Below are 21,829 nucleotides of genomic sequence, written 5' to 3'. Positions count from 1 at the left end.
TAAATTGAAATCCGGGTTGTTTCGTTTGCCTCCGCTAACCTCCCCCACCCCTCTTCCAGCCCCTGTGGAGCAGATGTCTCGAGCATCCTCACGGATCCCAAGGCTACACGCACACGGAAATACCATCTGGGACCATGCTTCAGCTGTGTGTGTGTGTGTGTGTGTGTGTGTGTGTGTGTGTGTGTGTGGTGTGTGAGTGGGCCCGTGAGATATGTGTGCAAAAATCTATCATGTGTATTTCCGAAAGTAACCGCTTTCGTGTGATTCCTGTATGGATGCATCTTCATACATCAGTGTGTGTGTATGTGTGTGTGTGTGTGTGTGTGTTGCTGGATGTGTGTGTGTTGTTGGTAATGGAGGGAGTCAGGGGGAGTAGACGGTGCTGTGGACAGACGGCGAGGCACACCTGTGTGTGAGTGTCTGATTTTTTGATTTTTTTGTGAGAAGCCCCTTGGTTTGTTTGTATGTGCGCTTGTGTGTGTGTGTGTGTTTGTGCTTGCTTGTTTACATACCCCCCGCCTGGACGGGAATTCCCACATGAGCTTTGCCTGTGGCAGATACACACCGTACCAAAATCACACACTCTCTACTCGCTCCGTTCCTCCATCTCTCCTGCCTGCTTTGGTTTCTCTCGGGCGTGGACCGTGTTTTGCGCTAGCTACTGTTAAAAGAAAATAATCCAAACCCACACGAAATTAAAAAAGAGAAACGGCTGATAATTACAAAAGCTTTTCGCTTCCTAATTTTTCACTTGGATTTTGTAAATTAATTGGGTAAAGGGTCCAGATTTGCACGCTATTCCACACCTCTATTTGCCAAACTCATTAGGAGGTGTACGCGTCTGTGTGTGGTGCACTTTGGAGAGTAAGGGGGTGGTGCGCATACACAGCGAGAAGAGAGAGAGAGAGAGAGAGAGTGGGAGATGGAGGACAAAAAAAAAAAAAAAGATGAGGCTCTGGTGCGCTAAGGCGTGCAGCAGCCTCTGTTGTGGCTCTGATGAGCAGCCTCTTAATTACATTTACAGCTAAGTGGAGCGGGAGCTGGAGAGCAGCCGCTGAGGCTGCGAGTAGACTGGGGCAAAACCTAACCAGGGCTTTTGGCTCCTCTAGTTCACATCCTGATAACCCTTCTCTCTCATTGGCTATCACCATTCCAGTCCGCCAAAGTCGTCCTCTCTTCCCGCTCTCACCTCCCACTTGCCTGCTTTCTGCTTCTCTCTCCTCCTTCTCTCCTCTGACATGTTGTCTCTACCTCCCAGCTCCCCCCCGACCCCCCCGGGGTCCCTCCTGCTGTACACGTTTTCAATTAGACAGCAGGGAGACGGGGATGGAGGGTTGAAAGGAGAGCTAGGGAGCAGGAGGAAGGGTTTTACACCTCTGATCCACAGACGGTAAGCGTCTTAATGAGGGATTTGAAGCAAGGGAGGGATGGAACGACAGAGGGACGGAGGCAAGGCAGGCACCTGAACACCTGCAGGGGAGGGCAGCACGATAAGCATGTGCTTCTATGTGCGAACGTCTGCACGCGGGGGGGTTAGAAGTGTGTGAGTAGCTGTGTGTGCATTTGTGTGTGTGGGGGGTCTGTAGGTACGCGAGTGAATCGCTGTGCATGTGCAGAACGGGCACAGCGGGTGAATATGCCTGTTGGTGTCGTCAGCGTTGGTCTGGTGACATCTGTCAATGAAAGCTGGGTGGAGAGAGAGCCAGGGATCTTAGCTGAGCTAAGTGTTTCGCACAGAAAGTAGAGCCTGAACGGGATCATCCCTGACTGTACGTCACAGGAAATGACATTTTAGATCAGCAGCAATGAAATCAATCTGATTACAACTGAACATACGGATATTATGACACAAATATAGTGTAGTCCCATTTTGTGGGACCACTGTCCTTCCCACAGACATCATACAACTAATATATAAACATAAACACACACACAGTATACGTATATCACATACATATGAACATTCATTGTATATATATATATACACATACATACAGAGAGGAATGACAGAGCTACATAAAGGCTGACAAATAGCAAACATGTCAAGTGAGTGTAATCAATGTTGTTCTAACCATGGTAAGGAAACTGCACGCCATCGTTTTCATGTTTTATCTTCCTCTCCTGCACACTCGCCAAATGGTGCTGCACTGAAAGTGGAGAAGGGTATTGTTAACAATGAGATCGGGAGAAAGAGAATAAAAGAATGAGAGAGAGGTAAGAGTGAATGCATTTGTGTACGATGGAGGCAGTGGATGACTGATAATTGACAGGTACACTGGATGTGGGATTATGGCTTTCGGCTGAGGATGAGTAAATGTGAATTTGGGAGTGAGGAAGTGAACAAGAGAGGGTTTTTATTTCTCCTGGAGTTATTGGGTAGTTTGGGGGGGGGGGATTACTGAGGAGGTAGACTACAGATGGTAATGTCCATAAAGCTGAATCACAGAGGTATCGTGGTTATGGCCAAAACAATGGAAACTCCGACACAAAGCCTTAATACAGGCTGCTAATATTCCCGACGTCTGGAGCTATTCGGCGGCTAGCGTTTAGCACCATTTAGCCCCTTTCATTATTAAATAAATAAAACCCTCCTCATGTTCGCGTTTCTCTACAAATGATCAGTTTGTTATTCTCTCTTTGGTATCTAGGAGCTGCGGTCTTCGGTGTAGAAGGGTCAGACTCGAGGAAGGCGGGTGATTGAGGTATAGGAAGTGTGGAGAAGAGACAAAGTCAGATGGAAGCATCAGTTTGGACTTTGGTGGTGGTGTGAAAATGTTTCATGATGCTTGCTTAGTAGGTGACAGGTGTAGGGCTGGATAAAGGGGTGGGGGGGTGGGGGTACCTGCATCCATGTCGTTGGGCCACGCACTGGACTGGGAGGAGCTGGCAGCGGGCGAGCGTCCCGGGTAGAAAACATCATCTGTGGGGCTCTCCAGCTCACTGTCGTCTAATGACTTCCTCTTGGTTGAGCTGAGGCCGCGGGGGGAGGATGAGGTGGGAGACAGAAAGAGAGGGGGGGGGGAGAGCAGGCATGAATTTCTTTTAAATATGTAATGGCAGGGAATGTATGGATCAAGGATCAAATACCTTGCAGAACTGATAACTTAAAAGCAATCATACAAACAAGCACTTTAACGTTTCAAGAGGCTTTACATCTTAGTGGAAACGATAGAACTAAAGAGCAGAGCAGACACAGCACGAGAAAACTCTGAATGAAGAAGGAAACAATAAGAAAAGTTAGGAAGCAGAGACAGCCGCACAGGAAGACTCTCTCTCTTTCTGTGTGTGTGTGTGTGTGTGTTTCTGTGCGTGTGTCTCATTAGTTTATTGGTGTTCATAACTACCTCCGTGGAAGGTTTGCGTACAACTCCACGTCAGACCTAAAGTGACAGCAGACGACAGAGGTAAGAAGACAGAAAGAGACAAGTTAAGAAAAAGACACAAATGAAGAAATAGCAGAAAGAGCATCACACATTCATGAAGAGGAGAGCAGCTAACAGGGAGACACACACACACATGAAGAGGTGCAGGACAGATTCCAAGACTGGGAATGGACTGTGGCACTAGATGCCATTCATAGTGAGAAAGCTCAATGAAACGGGGCACTTTACTCGCCAGTAAAGTCATCCTTGCGGTACGACGCGATATACGGTTGGCAGATATTACTGTGATTTCACACTTCCCTCCAGTCTGCCCTTGGCTTCACAGCGAATCACATACCAAGGTAGCACTGCTCCTGCCACATGGTCTCTAGACTCGACTAATGGCGGAGAGCTGGACTTGTATCATGGTCACTGGTGTTTCCACCGAGCAGCATGCATCTCCTACACTACTACGAAATCAGAGTCTGGGCAGTGTACCTGGTGGAAGGAGGGGAGGTGAGGGAGCGTCGCCCCAGAGCCACCTGGTTGATGTTGTAGTAGCTGGGACTGCTGTCCAGGTCAGCCAATGAGAAGTTAGGACCTGACGCCGTGGCTACGGGTGCTGACAGGAAGAAGAATAAAAGAAAGAGGGGCAGGGAGAAAAATGAGTTAAGATATGTATATACAGAGGAAAATAATCATCCATACAATTACATTGTGTCTCATTGTGCCTGCATACACTGGATTGTGCAGTATATGTTATGAAAATGGTTCCTGTTTTTGTTGCAGTTTTTATTCCCAATCAGAAAACAAAGAATAACATTTTTACTACTTACTCTGCGACACTCTGACCAGCTCTGCCACGTTCCACACCCCTGAGGTGACGAAGCAGTCCTGGAAACTCAGGTGCCCTGTGCAGAAGAGCAAGTGATCAGGACTTACATACAGGCACAAAAAAGATTTGGAGAAAAATAGCACTCTATCAGAAATTCAATGGAATTGTGTTTCAAACAAAGAAAAAAAAGAAAAATAAATTGGAAGAAACCCTGAAAGTCACATCCCTTTGAGAGGGCGACCATCTGCAACTATGTTTGTGGATCAACATCTGTGCGAGTGTGTTTGCTAATTGGATCCATAATTGGAATATGTTAAGACTAATAAGCATGATGGAATCAATTCTGGTATGCTGATTTGACAGTGTTTGGACATGGATCTGTCTGTGAGTGTGTGTGTGTGTGTGTGTGTGTGTGTGTGTGTCTGTGTGTGTGTGTGTGTGTGTGTGTGTGTGTGTGTGTGTGTGTGCGTGCGTGTGTGTGCGCCTACCATTGGGCGGTGGTTTGATGTCTGTGTCCCCCTGTTGGCTGGAGCTGTCTGATTGTCCGGATTCTGCACAGAAACAGGGAGGGGACAGAAGAGAAAGAGCCAAATGGTTAGCATCCGGTTAGTCTGCTACAAAAAGAAAAGAAAAGAAAATAATGAAAAACATACTGGTAAGTGAACAATGTCTCTGTGAATCATAGCTGTGTATATGTGTCCATGCTGCCAAGACTGTGATATTTGAGGTGTGAGAGGAAATAAGAGGGACTTGCAGTATGTGCTGGAGTATGATATACATCTTGTGAGTGTGCGCGTGTGTGAATTCACGCATTTTTGTGTGACAGTCTTGTATCTAAGAATGTTCTCTCCCGTCTCCCTTTTCCCTCCTGACTTAAGGTGCAGTGATTTACAGTGTGCTGCCATTTAGTATCTAACCACGCAATCATATCCCTCACCCTAATCCTATTTAATACCTTCTTTCTGGTAGGGATTTCATCTGAGTAAACAGAGCACCTTGCACACACACACACGCACACACACACATGCATGAACACACACCCACACAACCTTCTCTTTCAAGCTGTTTCTTTAATTTTTGTTTCTGCCTTTAATACATGTTGCAATCCTTGCATGGACACACACAAAAGCACACACGCACACACACACACACACACACACACACACACACACACGCATACACACACACAAACACAGGCCCTGGGTGAAGGCTGACCACGCCAGTCCTGGCTGGGAGTCTGTTTGAGGCAAAACTCTTCCTCTTGGGATCCAATGACAGCAGAGCCACACAAACACATGCGCACACACACACACACACAAACACACAAACACACACACAAACACACACACACACCTGTTATGACTGGTCGACGAAAGCACTCGCATGTGCAGACACAAACACGGCAAGTCTTGGCAACAAAGGGCCACAATTAGACCTGGAGGAGCTGCAGGCGGAAATAGGAGGGTGCGAGAGGAGGTTTTTGTAACACGAGTGCTGAGAAAAGTCGGTCTACAGACGGTGTGTTCTTGTCCGGGATGTGGAAAAAGACGAACGTGTGTACGCATGTATGTTTATGAATATACAACACAGGCTGGGCAGCTGCATGTGCTTCCTCTGTATTTGTGACCGCGTGACACGAGTTGGTGAGAAAGACTGCGCTCCACTTCCACTTGGAGGCCCGCTGTGGTGTGGGGGCCCTAATGCTACCCGCCAGCCACTCAGGCCTTCCTAGGCTGTGGCTCGCTAGCAAGCTAGCAAAAGAAGGTGTTTATCTGCAGGCTGTAGGTGATAACAGAGCACACAGGCTCCTGCCAGCAGCACTTGCCTTGCAGCCACACTAAGCCACAGATTACTGAGCAGAAACAATAACAGACCTGTCTCGCTGCCTACGAAGCACTGCTTATCCACAGAGAGAGAGGGGCGAGACGGACGAGAGCGAGAATGGAAGAAAGAAAGAGCACAGAAAAAGGAAAGAGGGCTTCTCTTTTCCCCCTCTCTTCTCACGCAGAATCTCCCGCTGCTCTCCGTCTCTCTCACTGGCTGGGTGTAAACCTGGCAGCCATCTTAGAGCTTGGCAGCCATCTTAGCATTGGCGGTAGCGCCACATTCCAGCTAACTGACGGCACTCACTCCAAACATACGAGGCTGCGCCCCCGACGCGCACGCACCCAGACACTTTCAAACACACACAGACACACACACACACACACACACACACACTCCTACGTGGACAAACACTGAGGTACACACTCAAGAGTAAACATATACGATGGCCAATGAAAGCTGTTGAGAAAAACAACCTGACTTCACTGGACCTTTTGCCGTCATGTAGTATTTCACCACAGGGCTCTACAATATTGTAAACAGCCTATTTCTCACACCATACATGCACTGGGTAGACACACAGCCACCTTACTGTATGCGCAGTATGCTGGAGAGATATCTGAGTCCAACGGCTAAGTTTGCAGGGTACGCTTTGCTGCCACAAGCCTTCAACGGGAACGTACGATCACAGATGGAGGCTCAGGGTACAAATGTCACATAAGAGAAGAAGAACAAGTCACTTCTTAGCAACGCCTGCTTCTATTGGGTTTTTGTTACTCTATTGTCATGTCTACTGACTATGTTTCAAGGCTTTCGCAAAGGCAGGTTTGGTAATATTGTTGCGGAAATTCTCTTTGCATCCTGACAGCAATCAACGTCTCAAATCTCTGACAAAAAGAAAGAAAGAAATAAGGTGTTTGTATCTGTGTCTGTTGCAGCACTGTAATAAGCCCGTCCAATCAGGCTCGAAGGGACGGGCTGTCAGTGTTGCAGACAACTTTCTTGCTAGATTGAGCAACGTTTGGCGCTAGTGCTGCTACTATCATTGGAGGAGAGTTGGCAACACTGGGCTGAGTATTTCCTAAAATCTAGGGCACTCTTGCTAGTTTCTCAGGATTACCAACCCTGCCTTTAATGTTCTTCACCTATGAAATGTGGATTGTGTTTGTCTGATTGTATCTACCTGCCTACAGAACCAATGCCATCTGGCTTCATCGTTTTTGTATATCTACATTCATGCGTCGCAATCAGTTGATTGTTTTTAACACGTACCAATGGCATCACGATGAAACAATCTAAGTGTGGCGCACGATGCTCGGTTATGTTCATATGTAATGTGAAGATGAATGAAAATGTAAGTTTTAATTAGTGCTGAGTCTGCTCCTGGTAGCTGCTAAATGTTACAAAGTCCCATAAAGTTTATCTCGACAGCTAAAAGAACAAGTTCAGACCTTCTTACCATAACGGATGAACACCATGAACAACTTGATATCTTTATTTGGAGACTACATTTCCATGATGTCCCCTACTTTGGAATCATATACTGTATATCTTACGAAGTAACAGAGGACAGTTGTTTTTCAGTGTGGCCATATCACATTTAGGAAAAACCCTGCACTTGGAAATCCTGCCCTCACTGTGCTCTTAAATGTCATGACCCCAACATGTTCTGCTATTGCAGAGGTGTGAGAGACCAAGGAGTGAAAACCGAGGCTCATGGTAGATAAGAGACTCAGGGTGAACATGTGCAGTGGCAGTGACACTGATAGCTGTCGTCAACATCACCCCGAGGCCTCGAGCGGCCAAACCTCATCGGCTCTCAGAGTACGGACGACGTGAGGATACATGTTGGTTTACAGCACGACGACGACTTTTTCATTCCTTGCTAGAAACCAGAGCTTTCACCACTTCTAGTCTTCTGAGCTCAGGCTGCTTAGTCAACTAACACTGCACTTACAATGCCGCACTACATCATTCACTGGAAATCAGTGTCGCTGTGGAGTCCAACAGTGCATCATATAGCTGGGTAGACAAGTGAAGAGGACAGGGAGAAGGTATCAAGACAGAGGAGGGCTGGTTGCTGGTTATCACCGCTTTGCCAGCTGCTGCTTACAACAGCAGCCCCCCCCCCCCCACACACACACACACGCCCTCCCCAGCCTCCTAACCACACATCCAGCCCCTTATCTTCCCACCGCAGCCCCCCAAAGCCCTCCCTTTAGCAACCCCAATCATAGTCCTGCAGTCCCCGCTGGATGCCCCTCCACCTCCACCGCCAGCAAGCCCATCTCTAACCTCAAACCTTTCACACCAGTGTATTAAAACAAAAATACACACAGATTAACAGTGTCCAGTGTTTGACCCGATGATGTACAAATAGAAACAAGAAGCACAATGGTGCTTCTTGTGTGCACAATGTGTTTACATGTCATGTAAGGCTGTGCTTCATTTTTGATAACCAACTGTTTGGCAAACGTGATTAAACACTGGAACCATCACATTTGAGGTTTTCTTCTAAAAAAGTGTTTTTGGTTTGGGCCTTTCGGGTCGGCGCATCAGTCATCTACACCTGTTTCACCTGGTTTTACACTAAGCGCCAGTCCGCACTAGATTGGCAAGATCGACTCTACGTGGTTCAGTAAATGAGTCGATCTTGATGAAACAGTTTGGGGCAATGGGGTGCCACAGGCATGAGCAGAAACTTGGCTTTCCCCACCAACTTGGTTAAAGGCTTTCAAGTCAGTCGTTAAGATTGAAACACAATTCTACCACTACGATTTTTTTGCTTCGTGCTCAATTCCTCTCTTGCACTCACCAATGTGAAATTGGCGTGAAACACCTTTCAAGCAATTGATATGAATAAAAAACATCTGAAAAGTCATGCTTCTACTAAATCTTGCTCTGTATTGCGGAGCCAATGTAAATGAGTGGCTGGTGGAGACGGCGAGATCCAGTTCCAGTAAGATGAAAAGGCTGGGATCGATTTGGTAGCAGTTGGCAGACCAAACCTGCGCTGATATTCAACCAAAATTTGACAAGCAGCAAAAAATATGAGCAAATGTTTGCTCACATGTTAGCCCTTCAGCACATGGCAAGTTGATACGTCGAGGCTTGCCAGGTGGTGAGTTTTCTGGGAGTCTGCTCTCTAACTGTAATGATTCTTTGTGGCCGCAGCTTCGTGGCGGCTGCTGTCATTGGTTGCTGATTACAGAGTTTCCCTGCAGGCTCCGGGGAAAATCTCACGACCCTCACCGCAATCAACATAACCCCAGTCATCACGGCCTTGACACTGTACCCCCCACTGTGGGTGCTCTCTCCCTCTCACGATCCCATACCATCCCTCTGACATCCGGCGCGCATTTCTGTGGCGTGCCTCTGCATTAATTCAATCTAGACTGCATTCTCATCCTTTTTTTCTTGGTTTTATGGTTGACATTCTTATCCGGTCTTCTATAAGCATCTCCGTCCCTGTTCTCAACCAACACAACAAATCATTCTCAAGCCCCACCCCCTCTTCTATTCATTCTCTTCACTATTCTACTCTGTTCCCCTTAATTACCTGCTGTACTGTTGATCTCCAGGGTCAGAAAACAAAACAAAAAAAACCTGTGACCCTGTCTATCAAACCACCCAACCAACCAAGCCACCATCCATTCACCAGTTGTGGATTAGGTTTTGGCTCAGTGAGCTGTTAAGATTGTGCTGTTGACCGACTGGTGATAGGGGTCAGACAGATTTTTCCAGTCTGTCACTCCTCGTGGCGAGCAGACGGAGCGAAGCATTGAACTTAAAAAAAACCCCAAAAAAACCCCCAACAAACCCATTAAAACACATTCAAACATGCACCCTACGGTAACAGACAAAACCAAAAATGCAGCAAATTGCTTTTTTCCCCGAGTGCGGAAATGTACGAGCTGAATGCTGATTACAAACATGGGATGAAAACCAAAGTAAAAGTCAAGGTCCAAAAATGTAAAAGTGTGCCCTGCAGTGGCGCACCACTGTTTGACAGATGCATAAACAGTGCTGGTCATTTGTGAGCGACTGTGCAGTACAAACACGCACGCTCCTGACATCAATGCACAAAACCAACAAGTGAGCTGATGTACTCTGTGGCTCCATCAAACCAGCATGTGTCCATATGTGCAGCTACATGCATGTGCGCAGACTGTCGGTTCACAGAGATTTCCCTCCTTGTTGGAACAAATGTCAACTCGACTCCCCCCCCCCCCCCCCCCCCCCCCTCTGCTCTCTTCTCCTCCCCAAAACACAGGATAACGCGGTACAGCCTCCCAATTGGGTTTCGCTTAAGAGGTTTATCGGTATGTTGCTAAACATTCTGACCTTTTTTTAATCCTTAATGCGCTTAAAATGTTCCAAACCCTCCTAATCCCCCCGGCTATCCCACACAGATGTTCACTCAGCTCTTTTATTGGACGTTATTTTATTCTTATTTTTCGGTTTTATTTATATATATTTTTTTCCGTTTTATACTTTAATTATTTAAGTCTGTGTCATATGAGGGTATATTTCTGTTTTTGTGTTTTTATCGAGGCTACTGTGTGTGTGTGTGTGCGTGTGCATGTGCGCACAGTAATGCTGCCAATGTGACCTTTACAAATGAAAGCATAAACTTATAAGTTACTTAGTGAAACTTGAAATCTTATAAGAGAAGGAAAATGTGAAATTCGGTATTGCATGTGTGTATGGAACGTGTGTATTACTGTTTGCATAGTATATAATCTATGTATGCACAAACGTTTGTACGTATTGATGTACAAATGAATGTATGTCAGTATGTATGCTCATGTGTATTTGTGTTTGCGTCCCTGTATCACTGTGCCAGGCAGGCTGTGTGGCGAGGTGGCAGAGTAGGGCTCTGTGTGTGTGTGTGTGTGTGTGTGTGTGTGTGTGTGTGTGTGGAGCAGGTGTGCCTGGCCGCCCTGCGCAGCTTGCTGCCCATCTGTGCTCCCGTCTGTGTGCCGCCTGCGCCCACGCTCTGCCAACAGCACCACACCACGGCGAGAGAGACCCAGGAGAGAGGGATGCTGAGAGGCGAAGGGGGAGGGATGGGAAGAAAAGCGAGAGATGGAGGTGAGGAGGAGGAGAGGATGGGAGCGAGTGGGAGAGGATGGAGGGAGGAGGGAGAGGGGGATTACAAGGCTGGGAGCATGGAGGATGGGAACGGGAGCAAAAGAAAGTGTGAGAGAGGGGACAGGAGGGGGTTGTGGGTCGAGATTGCATGCATGAACTCGCAGGGAATGGGCGGAGGGGGTGATAGTGAGAGGGTGGGGTGGCGAGTGGAGGGTATGTGGCTGGCTGGATGCCCATGCACCCCCCCCCACCCTCCTTATTTATCCCATTCACTCCTCCCCGTTGTTCTTCCCTCTCTCCATTCATCCTCTTATCCTCACCCCACCATCACCTCTTGGCTCCTTCAATGCAGATTACTGTGGACCTGTGTGACACAGCCACACAGCATAATGCGTCTCCATCACTGGGTTGAGACCCAACCGTTACACGTTACACAGGGCCTCCTAAAACTGGGTCCCGAACTGTTTCTCCAGACATGTTTTATCCAAAGTTATTGGCTTGGTGAAGTCCCCAGGGTATTCCCAAACTGCTACAATATAAGCTAGGCTAATTATGAGGTTGTAGGCCCAGAGGTAGAATCCCCAAAACGGGGCAGATTATATTAAATTTGCCGACCCAATGGCCTATAAAAATCAATTTTGGGAAATACCGAGAGTGAGTGCATGAAAACCCAAGGTATACCAATTACAAAGACTTGAATTACTGTACGGTATGTGGTAAAAAAAAATGAAAAGTCAAATAAAAGCAATTCGGAATTTTGTTAAAAGGCTTAAAAGTAAACAGATATATTCTGCATAATCAAGGGTGAACTCATTCACTTGTGGCATTTAAAGTAAGCCAACGCTTACTCAGACTGGTGTAAAATGACTTCCCGTGAGAGTTATGAACCTAAGTACAGGATGTGTGAATCCACTGTTGTGTGTGTGTGTGTGCATGAATCAGGCCTGGCTTCACAAGTGTGGGTAAAAGTCTCGTTAGCTGTATGTTGGATTTGTCACTGACATCAACATCGGTAAAGATTTGATCAGTCAACTCTCATCATTAGATCAAGTTCATTTTATTTGTTTTCCTTTAATGGGTGTTCCCATGAAACACTTGAACATATTTTCATTCATGTTGCCCTCCTCTGCCACTTTACTGCATTGGGCTGAAAATGAGTCATGGACTTAGTATCCGCACTCGTGCCATGGCTTGTTTCCTTAAATCAGAGCGCGTGAAACAATGCCTTGCCAGTATTTAAGAGCTCGTCAGCTCGTTCTTGGTTACGCATGTTGAAAGATGAAGCTGTGAAGATTGAAATGGCATCAGAAGAAGTCTTTTTGTCCTGACAGTGTGTTAAGTGTAGTAATGTGACGAATATCGAAGCTGCAAATTATCAAAAAAAAGACACCGTAACAACTTGTGCAGCTCTTGTGCCATGATCAACGTCTGGGGTTTAGTGACGTTTGGGCTCATGGATAGATGCAGTGGTGAAGAGTTAAGTTAAAACCGAACCAATGTCAGTTCAAACACTCTTGGTTGAAGCATATCCATGTAATATATAATCCACTTCTTTAAGGTGCGATATACGGTTCAGAGCATTAGTATAGCAGCAAACAACTACTTGCAAAGATATAGTGTAGCAATGTCTACCTGAGCAGAGAATGAATCCACTCCCCTCTTGTTCATTTAAGTGTATCCTAAGACAGAGAGTCAAATCAAAGAAAACCTGGAACTCATTCAGAAGCTCGATGCAAAACTAAACAAGAGCCTCCATTATATTTGACATGTTGTAATTTCCTTCTGTGTAGACAGGCGATCCTGTTAGCATCGCCATTTGGTTACTGTGATCATTGCTATGCAATGCCGTAACAGAGGAGTCCAACAGAACTCTGATTCATAATTAATATGGACAGTCGAGTGTAAATGGGATTCTGTGCTTTGGAGTCGTGCTTTTGGACAGCCGCTCAAAAGTCCTGAAGGACCGCTAGGGCTCAAGGAGCAAAAATCCTGCTTAAACAGACAAGAAGACACAAAGCCTCGCACACACACACACACACACACACACACACACACACACGCACACACAAAAACCAAAAAAAATACACACTTGTACAAATGTACTCCTCCAGCTGACACGTGTCAGGGAGAGAAAGCACACAAGGCTCTGATATGAAGTGTGCCCGACTTAGTTGATTCAATTGGAATATATAAATGTCTTTAACGCGCGGAGAATTCGCTTTAAAAAGTAACACTTGCACGGAATCATGTGGAAGGATGTGTTGAAAAGAACATGTCAGGAATACGTGGACATGCGCTGCATTTTTTGTTCAGCATGCGAGTTTGAGCATTTTGCATGTCAGCTGCTTCATTAGCAGAAGCTTGAGTGCACTGCATGTGTGTGTGTGTGTGTGTCTGAGGGCCCCCAGCACGGTTCACGACCCAGCCTAACAGAGTGTGAACGCCCCCCCCCCCCCGCTGAGCTGATACTGATATAACTGTCCGGTAAGCGGTTGTTGACACCAGCATTATTACCCTGCCAACCTCCGTCTCCACTCAGCTTAAAGGCATCAACCGGCGCAGGGGCCCGAGCGTGTTAAGGACCGGTGTCTCTGCGGAGCCCACATACAGCTGCACAAAGGCCGGAAAGGGAAAGAGAAGGGGAACAGGAGGAAACCTACGCGGCCCTCACGTGATACAAACATCAGAGAGGCGGACACATGGAATGGGTGGCTGCAGTACAAGGTTATCGCCACCAGGTGGCATTTTCCTGGCACATTGAGAGCATGGTGAAATGCAAATAAAGCAACAAGGCCCTGGGCCAGGCTTCTCAGCTAGCTCAGACTTCACTCTCTAGACTGTGTGGGAGAAGCAGGCCAGATATGGAGAGAAAAGGGAGACAAAGAGATGAAAAGGGAGAGAGCGAGAGAGAGAGAGAGAGGGAGCGCGAGAGAGCGAGAGAGAGGGAGATGTGACATGAATAAAATCAAAGTGAAATATGGAGCCGTGAATATTATTGAGATGTGAGTAGGAGCTTATCCCTACTGCATTTTGCCCTCAGATAGCAAAGATCCAACACAGAGCGTGCACACTATCGCCTTGAAATGAAAGTGTCTCGATTCAAAAAGCCTGACAGTTTCCAACCGGAGCTGAGCGCCGTTAAGACAAAGAGGCAGCTCGAGAGGGGCAAAGCTACCAGAAAGGGCGCAGAAGAGATATAAAGATGTGTGAGCTTTTGGGGGGGGGGGGGGGGATGTCGATTTGAAAATGAAAACAAAAGGGCATAGCATTGTTTGCGGCAGGAGAGAGCGATAAAAGAAGGGGACAACTTTGCAGGAAGGAAGCAGGGAGAAAATAAACTGCAAGGGAGACTGGGAGGACGCACGGGGGTCAGCAGAGTACGAAAATAAGTCGTGTAAAACGCTGCACAGTGTTGATTTACTTCAGAGGACTGGAGTGAAGTGAGCGGTTGAGTGCAGCTTTGCAAAAAGAGAAAGCCGAACACGTCGCGGAGAGTGCAGTGCAGCGCTGGATACAGAGCTCGGGGAGCGAGGGAAGGCCTGTGTTGAGACTTGGATTTCTCCTCCCTCGGTTCCCTCTTCCTGCTGGCCCAGATACACACTGTGGGTCTTTGTGCTGAGGCTGTTACACACACTTCCTGTCTGGCCAGCAGAGGGGTGCTTTAAGGTTAGCCTCTCTCATGTTCTAGCGGTGGAACTGTCTTTGTCTCTCTTCCTGTATCACACTCCATGTGTCTCTTCATCTGTATTTATCGACCTGCTTACAACACATCATTCATTTCAGTTTTTTTTTGTTTTTTTTAAATGAATGACGTGTTGACCACCTGCTTTTTTTTTCTTCTTCTTTTCCTCACGTTTATCTCCCAAGCTATTTGCATTTCTTTTCAAGTCACATAAAAGAAAGTGAATTACACTAATAGAAGGCTGGTGCACTTGCACAGCCAAGGACACGTCGATAAGAGTGAGAAAACATCCTCAACACAGAGACACACACACAAAGTGATACTGAGCAAGGTTGCCAACTCCTCCAAAAGCACCACTGAGATAACCGTGATAACAAACATTGTTCCTGCAGCCAAGTCTTTTTTCTCCCGAGGAACACTTCAATGAAAACACGGCGCAAATGTGCCACTTTATGAGCATAACAATACGTCAGTAAGTCAGCTGGGTGAATGTGCTGCACTGGAAAGCAAGAGACCCAATTACAGAGCATCTCTTAAGTTCTTTGCTCAGGAGGAATGCAACGATGAAAGCAGAGGCAGAATCCTTCCGTTTTAGGGCATCTGAAAATAATGATTGTTCTGTTGGGAATGCATAAAAAGTCATAATCGAAATTATTCTCTGCTGGGAAAATAACTTTTTCAATAAAATTAGAATGAAGTTCTACATTTAAAAAGAAATGCGACAGTCTAATTTCAATACACACTTCCACCCGCTGTTACATACAGTAGGTGTTGCTCCCTTTAGGGCTGTACGGTGCAGCACGCAGAGGGGCTGCACGCTGACACAATATGCGTCTCACTGGGAAGTAAGAACAATCCAAGTGACTCAATCCTGTCAGTTTGTGCCAAGAAGACAGAGGGAGGGTGGGAGGCAGAAAGTAAGAGGGCTGTGGGAGGTGGGTGGGTGTGTGTGTGGGGGGAATCAAAAGATGAGGAGGAGCACGGATGCTAGCAGGAGAGGAGGAAAGGAGCTGTTGGCAAGTAGAGTGAAAACAGTGAAGGATATAAAGGCTGTGTATATGATATTGAATATATACATGGAGGAAACCTCCAGGGGAGCGAACATGATCAAAGAGGTCACGCTGTCACGTTGACAACACACACACACACACACACACAGAAGAGCGGAAGGACATGGAGCTAGTGCTGCCAAGCAGTGGTCACCTTTGACCCTTTGGCACTGTAGCTGGAGATGATGCCAGCCAGACAGCTCAACGCAGGAAGTAGAGCAAACAGTGTGTCTGAATGTACTTATGTGTGTGTGAGAGTTTGTGTGCATATGGGGGGTGTGGACACACACTGGCCAATCACAGCCACGAGTTTGACAAGGTTGACGTTCGCTCATTTTGTGACATGTCAATATGCGTTCGCGTTGGCGGCCGTGTGTGTTCGAAACCAGCGCACCGGTGTGTGTGCTGGTGTGTCCGAGTGTTGCTACGCAGACTGAGGATTAAAGGCTACGCAGGAAGAATGTGGGAGGGCGGCGGAAGAGAGGAAGCAAGGGAGAGGAGAAGAGTTGGCAGGGAAATGGCAGAGGAGACAGTGAACTTGTGCCCTTGAGTGTGCTGAGCTGCCATCTTAACCAGTCTGCCTCATGGACTCATGGATCAAACACACAATATATGTAAGAGATGAAAGAGAGCTGGTTATCGTTACACACACACACACACTCTTGAGGCAGTCATTGTCCATTGTACGGCCGGGTGAGGGCAGATGGGGAGAGTGGTGAGGAGCAAAGGGTGAGGTCATGTGAGGGAGTTGGAGCCAGGCGCCACGGCGAGCCCGAAGTCAACCCAGTAGTCAGCCTCACCAATGGACGACCCTGTGAGGACGTGCTTGTGTCTGCCTGGATGTGATCGTTCATTCAGCTGAGGGTCACAAGCACAGGAGAATGCTAAGTGTGCATGGATGTAGATTCAATGAAACGGGGCTGTGCATGAACAGCTGGCTGGAGGATTCTCGGCAAAACATTCAAGCAGGAAATTCCTCCTAAAGGCAACACCCAAAAACACGTGAGCCCATTAACACGTGTAAGTAATTCATATTGATCTTGATCTTAAAAAGGCTTACACGCACATGGGTGAACATGTTCAAGATCATCCGGGCAGCAACATCCGGGTCTGAAAAGCTCCTTAAACTTGTATTCTTTCTAATGGCCATCAGGGGGCAACTCCTCTGGTTTTCTGTGAGAAAAGGACTCAACTCCTCACATTGTAAATATGAATTGATGGCGCCAATCTCTGATTTCAAGTCTTCTTCAATACAGCATGATGTTCATTTAATAAATTATGATCCCACCTAGAGTAAAATAGACCATAAAGCAGGGTATGCTTTAGGGTGTGGCTACCTTGTGATTGACAGGTGTCGTCGTCCCTGTTTTCATCTTAAAACTTAAATCCTTTCCCAGTGGGGTTTCAGTTCATGAAAGTTAATTGTAACATTTTTGGTTGCATAAACTGTCTTCTTCAGCGTCGGTTCTAGTTCGTTCAGCCTCTTGTGTCAATTATGGTTGCAAAAAACAATATGGCGACAGACAAAATGCCGAAATCGAGGCTTCAAATAGTCAGTCCAAAAACCCAATAGCTCATTCCGTACATGCAGTCTATGCATGCATCTAATGCTCCAACACACATGCATACCGACACATGCAGAGTTAGTAATCGAGTAAGAGAGACGATTACTGCTCTAGGACGGGACAGATGGCCCTAAAACACAAATCTAACATATGCGAGGATGAGTCACTCTACAGGAAAGACGAAATAACAATGCACATACAATGTCAACAAGCGAATCCAGCAAATGGTGATAGTGGTAACCCTCAGTGCTACCAGAACTCCCAACAGCTTGGAGTCCGGACAAACACGTTGGCACCAACACAGACAAGCAGATAAACCAATCAGGATGTAGATGTACAGTAGAGCAGACCACCATCTGCCTGGTGGTATAGGCACTCACCGGGGAGCCGCATCGCTGTCACACAGGGTCAATGCACACACTGTGTGTGTGTGTGAGAGAGAGAGAGAGAGAGATTTAGTGATTGGGAGAAAGAAATAAAGCATCCCTGGGGTGTGTGTTTGTGATCGGATAAACGTATATGTGCACACACACACACGAGTCTTCTTCTCACAAACTTTTGCCGTCCTCGCTCTCTGTCCCCAGAAAAAGAGCACTCAGTCTGGGCAGACGACCTGCGGGCCACTCCGAGGCTTCAGCCAGACAACAGAGGCCTACAGTGTTTTTAGAGTTTGGATCACAGACAAAGCATGTGTGTACCAACAGAGCACAAGTCACTAACACACCACACACTGAACACTTGTGTGTGTGTGTGTCCTTGTTTGTCTGCCCTATTTCTATTTGTTTTACTCTTGTCCTCAGTCTTTCCACGTGGAGACCAGCAGCGAGCATCTATTGATTGATCTCGCTGTGTGTTTGTTTTTGTGTGTATGAATGTTTATATAAGGATCAACCCCCCCCCCCCCCCCCCCCCACAATCACCTCGCAGCAGTTAGCCTGTAAGCCCATCCCGCTTAACGTCGTCTCCTCACTAATTCTAATTCTAAATCTAATTCACCTCTTTACCACAATCACCATGCACATCATCCCCGTACTCGACCCCAGCTGACACACACACACACACACACACACACGCACACACACACACACACGCACACAACTGGACTAGTATTTTTGAATGCGCTGTACAGTTAATCCATATTAACAGTGCTTTGCTTAGCTTCTGCCTTTGACCCTAATCGATTAAATTCAGCGAAAAAAACACATCCAAAGCCTGCTAAAACATACAGGTAGCCTCCACACACACACACACACACACACACACCTGATTCTCAGGAACAGAAACAGAAACAAAACATTAATACCGCTGTTTGTTATGAGCGGGACTCGTTAAACAGAGAAATTAGCTTTTATCTACACTGTATAGAGCTATAAAATGGGAAGCTGTGTGTGTGTGTGTGTGTGTGTGTGTGTGTGTGTGTGTGTGTGTGTGTGTGTGTGTGTGTGTGTGCTGGGGTCGTGTGTGAGCGGACCTGATCCCGTTGTAATCTAACCAGTGATGTAATGCCTGGTGCAGCCACCATAATATGTTACATAAGCTCATAACAGGCTTACGTACCCCGGGGTTCGTAGGGTTCATGCTGAGTATGAATGGCTGTTTTGTCAGGACCAGATGTAAAATGATGGAGATATAAAATAATTCAATCCATCAAGGCATCAGTAATTACGTCGCTGAAGCCACTTAAGACCAGCGTTTTCTTTTCTTTTTAAAGTGTCAGGAGTCATCACTCAGCTCCACCCTGAGGAGGACCGGTATCAAAAAGCGAGCTTTAGTGAGGTCGAGTGGATGCAGAGCAGCACTTACACAAATGCCTACAGTCAGCAGCCGAAATGGCCATCGTCAACTCCGTATTAGCATACCCGCTCACAGCATACCTCCTCGGCCCCCCAACTGTTCTCAGCTCAGAGCGAAAAGCTTTTGATTTGGTTGTGACTGGCAGCTCGTGTAAACACTGCATCAGCTAGGGAGCGATAGTAGAGACCGGGGGAGAGTTGAACGGCTGCCAAAAGCTGCAAAGCCAAGTTTGGCCATATAGCAAAGTGCGTGCGTGTGTGTGTGTGTGTGTGTGTGTAGTGAAAAGAGCAGTTGTACACGAAGGCATGAGTGTGTCCATACAGTATGTGAGCACATGTGTGTCTGTGTTTAACCCATTTACGTAACTGACGGGGTCCCTGGGTTCAAGCGAATTTAAAGACTGAGCAAGCAAGAAAGGCAGAGAGGGAAAAAAAAGGAGAGGAAGGAGCTATACGGGGAGGGTGGAAGAGGGGGGTGCAGGCTCGCAAGTTCTGCCAAAAAGTAGAGACGAAGTGGGTCGAGAATTGTAAGGAAAGACAGCAAGAAGGAAAATGTAGGAGTATAGACTTCAGGGTGGATAAAGGCGAGAAGAAAAAGGAAAGTCAGAGAAAGAAAAGAGAGAGAGAACGAAAACCCCCAATTTTCCACTGCGTCCCTTGTTTCCAAGCACATGGCCTTTGCTCAAAAGTGGAGGCACCAAAGCGACAGGCACCTGACAAAGGGAGTTTTGACGAGGGGAAGTGCGACAGAGCGGAGGCTGAGCAGACCTTTCGAGGCCAGACACCGGGCGGCTTGGACGACACTCTGCAAAGTGATTAGGACACGAGATGCTGCCCTTGACCTAGAGTCGGGCAGAGAAGAGAGTGTGAGAAAGTGTTGGGAGAATGAGAGACCAGGGAGAAAGACCAGGAACCAGGGACAGTAAAGGACAGTAAAGGGGAGAGAAGAGACAAAAAGCATGCGAGAGAGAGAGAGAGAGAGCGAGAGAGAGAGAGAGCGAGAGAGAGCGAGAGAGAGAGAGAGCATGAAGGCTTGTTTCTGGTGGGACTCCAAGAGCCAGCATCTGTTTGGCTGGGGCTCAGAAAAGTCTAGTGTTTCACCCTGCAGCGCCCGGGGGAATGCTATTCCAGGCTGCATGGGCTTCTATGAAAAACAGCTTCATGTGGAAAAGGGGAGATGGAGGGAACCGGGGAAGGAGAGTGCAACAAGGGAAGGAAGGACAGCAGGAGTGAGAGGAAGGAGGGAGAAGCAGAAGAGAGGGAGAAGAGAGAGAGAGACAGAGCGGGGGAGAAGGAAGGGAGAGATGGAATTATGAAGAGGGGAGTCTGAGCGAGAGGAAGAAGATGAATAACAGAAGTGCATGAGGTATTTGGAAAATGACAAAAAAGTGAGGAATAAGAGAAACAAAAGCACGGAGGAAATGAGGACCACGCTTGTCGCCTGTCGATTTCACCCGTTCACAATACGCATTCCCAAAAAACAAAAAACAAAAGCAGCAGTCACAACAACAACAAAAACACACACACTCTCACGGGATTTGCATCCCTCCTCTACATCTGGACGAGGCCAGCTGCGTTGTGGCTCTCAGCCCCAGGTCTCCTCACCTGTCAGTCAGTCTGCAACCCCCCAAGGGACAAAAAACAGCTGGCAGACAGGTGCCGCTGCTGTCCACCTCCCAAACCAGCACCTGTGTGTGTCTGTTTGTATGTAGATGCATACTTGTACATTGATAACTGGGTATTCCTTCATCTCTCAGAGTGTAATATGTATATATACACACAGTATGGACAGGCACAAACAAACAAGGCTTCTTTTTTAAGAGAGACATACAGGCAGTCAATCAGTCTCTGGTTGCAGAAGCCAAACCACTCGGCTGCTCAACAGCAAAGCAACATATGATGTATGATGTTGGTACAGTATGTGTGTGTGTGTGTGTGTGTGGAGGAGGGGGCGTTATGGTATTAAAGCGGGGCTCTGGGCTTAATCAAAAGCAGAGGCACTTTCCCCTGGAAAAACAATGAGGGAAAGCAAAGTTTACATGAGCAAACTGACAGAGAGCGGGAGGAGAGATGGATGGACGAGCGAGAGAAGTTGGAAGGGAAGAAAATAAACATGGAGATAGATGGAAGGAAACGAGGGAGAAAGAGAGGGGGGGGGAAATCAGGAAAGATTGGTGCTTGAATGTGACGGGATGAAATAATGAAAATGTGCTTTTCATTTCTTCATATCTCACCACCACCCTCGCTTTGTCTCCAACATTTTATTTCTCTTTCTTGTCCTTTTTTCATCTTTTCCTCTCACTCCTGCCGCCATTATGTTTCTGGGATACTTTGTTTTGTTATATGTTGTTTTTATGTCAATTTCGATTGAATTCTACAGTGGACCAGCTCCTCTCTCTCTCTCTCGCTCTCTCGCTCTCTCTCTCTCTCTCCCCCCTGCTAACTCCCTCTAGATCCCGCTGGAACACATAAGCCTGTACTATCCTGTACTATCAGCTTTTGGGGGGGGGGGGATTTCAGTCGTTTTAAGGCATTTTCACTTGTCCGGCTTGGATTGATGTCGAGCAAAGCAGCTCCCAAAACCACCAAACCCGCACATGAAGCTGTTCAGGGCTGGCTGAGGAC

General features: G+C 47.0%; 1 protein-coding gene across 5 annotated transcripts in view; it reads right to left on the bottom strand.

Annotated features, from left to right (window-relative positions):
- Positions 1-2,067: 2,067 nt before the first annotated feature.
- LOC306784212 (nuclear factor 1 X-type-like) overlaps positions 2,068-21,829 on the bottom strand; it is a gene marked incomplete at both ends in the record, with an annotated part of 87,392 nt that continues 67,630 nt past the window's right edge. For 4 of the 5 annotated variants that reach the window (XM_079278087.1, XM_079278085.1, XM_079278088.1 and 1 more), the window contains 6 exons: positions 2,068-2,147; positions 2,843-2,970; positions 3,345-3,380; positions 3,861-3,984; positions 4,199-4,273; positions 4,686-4,748. In XM_079278087.1, coding sequence (XP_079134213.1) covers positions 2,068-2,147; positions 2,843-2,970; positions 3,345-3,380; positions 3,861-3,984; positions 4,199-4,273; positions 4,686-4,748 — 506 coding nt within the window. The remainder of the gene's footprint in view (positions 2,148-2,842; positions 2,971-3,344; positions 3,381-3,860; positions 3,985-4,198; positions 4,274-4,685; positions 4,749-21,829) is intronic. The other variant, XM_079278086.1, reaches the window with a different exon arrangement.

This window comes from Melanostigma gelatinosum (genome assembly GCF_949748355.1).
Source record: "Melanostigma gelatinosum genome assembly, chromosome: 11".
In the NCBI taxonomy this organism is placed as follows: domain Eukaryota; kingdom Metazoa; phylum Chordata; class Actinopteri; order Perciformes; family Zoarcidae; genus Melanostigma; species Melanostigma gelatinosum.
This window is presented reverse-complemented; position numbering and strand designations above follow the sequence as displayed.